Below are 7,501 nucleotides of genomic sequence, written 5' to 3' on the forward strand. Positions count from 1 at the left end.
TCCGGCGGATTTTGATGTGGGTGGAAGCCACGGCCTCCACCATCTCCGCAGTTCACATCCCAGGCGTGGAAAACTGGGAAGCAGATTTTCTCAGTCGCCAGGGCATGGACGCAGGGGAATGGTCCCTTCACCCGGACGTGTTTCAGGAGATCTGTTGCCGCTGGGGGATGCCGGACGTCGACCTAATGGCGTCCCGGCACAACAACAAGGTCACGGCATTCATGGCACGTTCTCACGATCACAGAGCTCTGGCGGCAGACGCCTTAGTTCAAGATTGGTCGCAGTTTCAACTCCCTTATGTGTTTCCTCCGCTGGCACTGTTGCCCAGAGTGTTACGCAAGATTAGGGCCGACTGCCGCCGCGCCATCCTCGTCGCTTCAGACTGGCCGAGGAGGTCGTGGTACCCGGATCTGTGGCATCTCACGGTCGGCCAACCGTGGGCACTACCAGACCGACCAGACTTGCTGTCTCAAGGGCCGTTTTTCCATCTGAATTCTGCGGCCCTCAACCTGACTGTGTGGCCATTGAGTCCTGGATCTTAGCGTCTTCAGGATTATCACAGGAGGTCATTGCCACTATGAGACAGGCTAGGAAACCAACGTCCGCCAGGATCTACCACAGGACGTGGAAAATATTCCTGTCATGGTGCTCTGCTCGGGGTTTTTCTCCCCGGCCATTTACCTTGCCCACTTTCCTGTCCTTTCTTCAGTCCGGATTGGAAAAGGGTTTGTCACTCGGCTCCCTTAAGGGACAAGTCTCTGCGCTTTCTGTGTTTTTTTCAGAAGCGCCTGGTCAGACTTCCACAGGTACGCACGTTCCTGCAGGGGGTTTGTCACATCGTTCCTCCTTACAAACGTCCGTTGGAACCCTGGGATCTGAACAGGGTGCTGATGGTTCTTCAGAAACCACCGTTCGAGCCAATGAGGGATATTTCTCTCGCACGCCTTTCGCAGAAAGTGGTTTTCCTAGTAGCAGTCACTTCACTTCGGAGAGTGTCTGAGCTGGCAGCTCTGTCATGCAAAGCCCCCTTCCTGGTGTTTCACCAGGACAAGGTGGTTCTGCGTCCGGTTCCGGAATTTCTCCCTAAGGTGGTATCCCCCTTTCATCTCAATCAGGATATCTCCTTACCCTCTTTTTGTCCTCATCCAGTTCACCAATGTGAAAAGGATTTGCACTTGTTAGATCTGGTGAGAGCACTCAGACTCTACATTTCTCGTACGGCGCCCCTGCGCCGCTCGGATGCACTCTTTGTCCTTGTCGCTGGCCAGCGTAAAGGGTCACAGGCTTCCAAATCAACCCTGGCTCGGTGGATCAAGGAACCAATTCTCGAAGCTTACCGTTCTGCTGGGCTTCCGGTTCCCTCAGGGCTGAAGGCCCATTCTACCAGAGCCGTGGGTGCGTCCTGGGCTTTGAGGCACCAGGCTACGGCTCAGCAGGTGTGTCAGGCGGCTACCTGGTCGAGCCTGCACACTTTCACGAAACACTATCAGGTGCATACCTATGCTTCGGCAGATGCCAGCCTAGGTAGGCGAGTCCTTCAGGCGGCGGTTGCCCACCTGTAGGACGGAGCCGTTACGGCTCTATTATGAGGTATTCTTTTACCCACCCAGGGACTGCTTTTGGACGTCCCAATTGTCTGGGTCTCCCAATGGAGCGACAAAGAAGAAGTGAATTTTGTTTACTTACCGTAAATTCCTTTTCTTCTAGCTCCAATTGGGAGACCCAGCACCCGCCCCTGTTTTTTTGTGTACACATGTTGTTCATGTTGAATGGTTTCAGTTCTCCGATATTCCTGCGGATTGAATTGACTTTAAACCAGTTTATAATTTTGTTTCCTCCTTCTTGCTTTTGCACCAAAACTGAGGAGCCCGTGGGAGCACGGGGGGTGTATAGGCAGAAGGGGAGGGGCTTTACACTTTTAGTGTAATACTTTGTGCGGCCTCCGAAGGCATAGCCTATACACCCAATTGTCTGGGTCTCCCAATTGGAACTAGAAGAAAAGGAATTTACGATAAGTAAACAAAATTCCCTTCTTTGGAGCCTTGCGAAATGGAGACACCCGGTGGCCTTTTTGGAAGCAGGACACTCTCTCCCAAAAACAGACCATCACATCCAACATTGGCATTGCTATACAAGGTGTGGGATAGAGGGAATGCGTTGCTGGGAATATTAGAAGTAACAGAGTACTGGTCCTTATGGCATAATCACGGACTAGTAGAGCTGTAGAAACTTCCAAGCTGAGAATGTGGGTGACTAGGTGGGTGCATTTGGTTTCTCAGATGCTTCAGAATTACACCCTTAAAAGTTTCGACCAGCTTCAGGCCGAATTTGGGATACCGCACAGTTCCTTCTATCAGTACTTACAACTTCGGCACTCCTACGAGACCCAGACAAGCCATGTGGGAATCACACCCTCGCTGACCTCTGACCACTCATATGGTGTTCTCTCTGCGATGCTATGCTAATTATCTTGACAAATTCCCTTTGCAAGCTAGAGAGAAGTAGGAGAGGGACTTAGGCCCTATGACCAATGAACAATGGGATGAGGTCCTGTCTCAGACTCCAAGCCTTGCTGTCTCTGAAAGTCAACAACTGTCGCAGCTATTTCTACTGCATAGAGATTACAGGACACCTAGTCTATTACATAAGATGGAGATCCAGACGGATGACCTTTGTCCTAGGTGCGGGCGGGAGAATGCTGACCTGTTGCATATGATGTGGTCCTATGGGCATGTCGAAGAATATTGAAGGGCAGTATTAGCACTGATTGAGCAAGTTTTTAGCATACGATTACAGCCAAGACCAGTCACATGTATTCTGGGTCTCCTGGAGGGGGGGGGGTCGGATTTGAGTTCGCCGGTGATGGTTGGTAATACACAACTCTTATATGTCAGGAAACTGTTAGCCTGCCACTGGCTGGATCCAGCCCCTCCGGCCAACGGGGACCTCAGGGAGAGCGTACACACTATACAGTACTTCGGTTGGAGAGGGGAGTATACCTGAAAAGAAACGCACTGAAGAAGTTCTATAAGATCTGGGGGATGTGGTCTTCCCTCCTCGGCGCTACTGCAGGACAGTAAGGGAGACCAGGTCCTTCTTCTCATAACTGGTTAATGGCTTGCCAAAATGGGGAGGAACTATGCATATTTGGAATTTGTATGGTTGCTGAAAATGATGTGGGGTAATTTGTCATGGGTAGCATATTGCATTGGAACACCTAAGTGAGGACCTACACTGATGTTGGGTATGGACTGCAGGTGCACTTGTTTATTGTACAATGTAGGTGCTGTTTTTGTGACGGTTTGTTTTTCTTTTTCCTTTCCCTGTACGGTTCTTGCCAGGAAATAGACTATTATTAGTGTTTGTATAACTGTGTTGACTAATAAAAATGAACCTAACTTTAAAAAAAAAAAAAGAGGATTCTGGGTACTCACTGTAAAATCTTTCTTGGAGCCTTAATTGGGGGACACAGGAAACCATTGTCTCCTGTGTATACTGATAAAGCAATAAAGAAAAAAGGTTAGCTTCTCTTCGGTAGTGTACTCCCACCAACTGGCAATGAGATCATCATCTATAGTACAGTATAGGCAACCCCATGGGGCGACGGAGAGAGTGAGGTATTACTGGCATTGACAACATGCCCTATCTGGCACAAAAAGCTCCTGAGAACACAAATCCAGGTTGGCACCATCTTCCAATACTAGAAGCAGACTAAAGGCCCCCATCATATTAGATTGACATCGGGTTCGAAAGAAGATTTGGAGGAGAGAAGGATCCGATTTTAGACTTCCGATCTTCTTGATCTCCAAGAGATAAGCCACCACCATAGGAGTCTGGTAGCAGCTCTCTCAGAGCACAAAGGAGCAAGCGTTCTTGTGTATAGGACAGTCAGGCTTTCAGACGACGAGTCTGAAATATGTCCTGGTTACTTTCCGACATTTTGATGTAAATTCTCTATATTCTCTTCTCCTTTCCAGGTCTTTTAATCCCTTCTTCCCTCTCCTTGCCTGTTTCCGTACACCTGGGGTACAACTTTGGGCAGTCTGGGCCATGCAGCACGTCTGCAGCAAAAACCGTAAGTATTTTGGAAAAGTTTTTTACAAATTTCCTGGTTTTGTTCTAGTTGTTTTATAGGACACATAAAGAAGGATTTTTGTGTACTTACAATAAAATCTCTTTCTCTGAGTCTTCATTGGGGGGGACACAGGACCGCGAGCGCCGGACAGGTGGTGGGAGTGCCGTGAACGGAAAATAGAATTTTCTTCACCCCCACCGAGACCCTTCTTCCCTCTTGAGGCACCCACGCGGGCCCGCACCTTCTTTGACTCAATCAACTCTCTTCTCTAGTCTGGAGTCTTAATCCCAGTCTCCGACCGCATCAGGTGTTTTTATTCAAATCTCTTCGTTGTCCCCAAGAAGGACAACACGGTTCGTCTAGTACTCGACTTGAAACTTCTCAACAAGTCCATCAGAGTTTGGAAGTTTCGAATGGAGTCACTACGTTCTGTGATTTCCTCCATGGAGGTCGGCGAATTCCTAGCATCCCTGGACATACAGGACGCTTACCTTCACGTGTCAATAGCCTAGCCAGACCAACAATTTCTCCGCTTCGCAGTAGCTGAAAAACATTTTGTAGCCTGAGACTATGATTTCTCTGACCCAAGGCGTCTGTGGTCAACGGAAGCCAGACTTGCTGGAACAGGGACAGCCGTCGTCCCCAGACACCCCCCCCCCCCCCCCCCATCCGGCGCTCACGGTCCTGTGTCCACCAATGAAACGAGCGAGAAATTATATTTTCTATGGTAAGGGGGATTGTAGACTGTTGCGATTTAACGTTTATACCTCCTGTGCCTGTTTTAGCTGTCCGGTACTGCAGCATGCTGATTGAAGAAGGAGGTTTGGAGAAGCTGCACCTCATCCGAGACCACCCGAGCGCCAACCCAGATGTGTTGCAGATTACAGTCGCCATCTTAGACAACCTCGATCGGCACCTTACACGGCACGGTACAACTTTTTGCCCAAGGCCATCTACATCTACAAAATGAGTCTAGGGTCCTCTTCTCCCAAATTGCCCACCATCCTCTGCTGTTTGGAAGTGTGCGCTTGTGGGTGCTGTTTCTTAAAATGCCCCACTGGATTTTGCTTTTTCAGGAGGAGGCAGAGATTTTTACATTAGGAATGAAACTCTGCATTACCACTCACCCGCCTCACCTCATTATTAATTTATTATTATTTTTTTTTGCATGTATGTTTTAAAAAACAAAAACCTGTAAAAATTAGTTTTTCAAATTATCCTCTTTGTCGTGTGCTCTCGCTTTTGGCCAGGGTAGTTTTTGCTTTCATGCTTTTTACAGTCGTGATGGAAGCAAGTTTGCTAGATTAAAAAAATCTACAGTATATTTTATTTGTGACCGCAGTACTCCTAAAAGGAGTCGTCCCATAAACAACCTGTATCCTTGGGGGTCCAAATGTTGGGACGCCTATGATAGGAGTCTGATATTCCCCAGGAGCGATAGTACACAAGTGCAACCCCCTATAACCTTCAGACCTTTTTTTTTTTTCTTTTTTTTTAGTTGGTGAAAAAAAGGAAAATATGAAACCGTAGAAGACAAAGAAAAAGTGTATATAAGTAACATGAAATATTATATTGTAAATAAAAAATAGAATTTATGATCTATAAAATTGCATTGAAAACATCTGCATAACACCTACAGGGTAGGTTCAATATAAAAAAGGAACCAAATGACAGCAACAAGTTATAATTCACTTAGGTCTAAAATGCCGTTCCAATATTTCATTGCGGTTCGAGCTTTCATTTTTTGAGCTAGAGCTCCGAGTTTGCTGTTCCCTTTATAGCTTAGAAGGTTGTCTTGGATTTTAAAAGGTAATGGTAAAGAAAGTGAGGTCATTACTCTCCTTTTTAAAGGGAAGGTGTTGTAAAAAAAAAAAAAAAAGTTCAATAACTGAAAAAATATAAAGTATTAATGTTTTAATGTTTTGTTTAAATAAAATTATTTGTTTTTAATTGAGAAAAATATATAAAAAAAATTTGATATATTCCACTCTTAAACACTAGGGGGAGCAGCTGCTGAAATCCTACTGTAGAACTAGCTCACATTACAGTTGCAGTAAAGTGGGCAGAATCTGCCCTCCTGTGTGTGATGTCACCTCCCCCTCCCAATCTGGGTGTTTCCAAAAGGATCAGAGAATGACGTTTAGGATCACAGTGCGGAGCCATTTTGTTTGTGGCCACAGAGTGATCATAATATGTCTAAAGTGTCACTAAAGCCAGCTGAATAGTGCTCCACTGTATCCTGCGCCACACTGTTTCCCAATTCCCTCACAATGCCTACTGACTGTTTACCAATGCTGCATGCAATCGCCTCAGACCTGGGGAGGGGGAGGGGTGAACGGCAGAGCAGGGAGCAGCGTGCCAGGATCAGTTACGGTGCCGGTACTCACCCCATCCATCTCGGCGGGTGACAGGGGGAAAATGCAGCATACACTGTGAGCTGCACAAAGATGGCGCTGATGTCCTCCCTCTGCTGTGATCTGGACAGCCCAGGGGGCGCGTCCATTTCACAGCAGACGCTGCCTCTGTATTAAGTATAGGGTCGGAGTCCGTCTATCAGACCCAGTGCCCTGGGCGCTGCCATAAAGGAGGTGAGTAACTGTCGTTACATACAGCAAATCCAAGATGGCCACCCCCAGTACTTCAGTAAAACTAGAATTAAATAAACAGTGAATTCAATTTTGCATTAAAAAAAACTTGATTTCGTAAAAATTTTTTTTTTTTATAATTTAAGTATTAATACAAAAATTAAAAAAAGCGAGACCGTACCTTTTAAATACCACCGACCTGGTAGTACCCCTATCCCCTCTCCCCCTCCCATGGTCTTGTAGGATGAAGTCACATCAATCATCTAAGTGATACTGATGTCAGCGGTCACACTGAAATGTAGGGTGCCTCTGCTTACAGCCACCACTTGGGGGAGCTGATTAAAGACAGATTGTAATGTAGTGTACATCTGTTTTCTGTGAGCTCCCTCTAGTGGTGGCTGTAGACAGTCTGATTTTTAAAGGGAACCTGTCAGGTGCAATATGCACCCAGAACCAAGAGCAGTTCTGGGTGCATATTTCTAATCCCTGTGTAACTGTCCCAGCCTGTAGTAGCATAGATAAAATATCTTTTGAAAAAGTATTTCTAAAGATCCTTTATTATATGCTAATGAGGCCAGTGACTAGTCGCAAGGGCGTTAGTTCCCTTGGCTAGTCGGCCCCTTAGCAAGTAAGCACGCCCCTGTGGGCATGCTAACATGCTAATGAATGTGCAGCATCAGAGGCATGGCCGTGTTCACCTCTCTGCTGCCACAGACTCCGTGCACATGATCAAAAGTCCCTGGACGTCCGGTCATGTGCACTATACCAATTTGAAGCCGGCACGCATAGACTTCATAGTGTGCATGACCCAGAAGTCTGGAGATCACGCGCACTGAGCGGA

At 46.8% G+C, this 7,501-nt stretch overlaps 1 protein-coding gene across 2 annotated transcripts in view; it reads left to right on the forward strand.

Annotated features, from left to right (window-relative positions):
• The window catches only part of LOC142248793 (protein zyg-11 homolog), a 67,713-nt gene extending 60,638 nt beyond the window's left edge, over positions 1-7,075 (forward strand). The window contains exons 13-15 of one of the 2 annotated variants that reach the window (XM_075320094.1): positions 3,978-4,075; positions 4,861-5,004; positions 5,574-7,072. In XM_075320094.1, the coding sequence (XP_075176209.1) occupies positions 3,978-4,075; positions 4,861-5,004; positions 5,574-5,605 (274 nt within the window). In that variant the 3' untranslated portion in view covers positions 5,606-7,072. Of the gene's footprint in view, positions 1-3,977; positions 4,076-4,860 lie in introns of both variants that reach the window. The other variant, XM_075320093.1, reaches the window with a different exon arrangement.
• Positions 7,076-7,501: the final 426 nt, after the last annotated feature.

Source organism: Anomaloglossus baeobatrachus, chromosome 8 (assembly GCF_048569485.1).
Source record: "Anomaloglossus baeobatrachus isolate aAnoBae1 chromosome 8, aAnoBae1.hap1, whole genome shotgun sequence".
NCBI lineage: Eukaryota > Metazoa > Chordata > Amphibia > Anura > Aromobatidae > Anomaloglossus > Anomaloglossus baeobatrachus.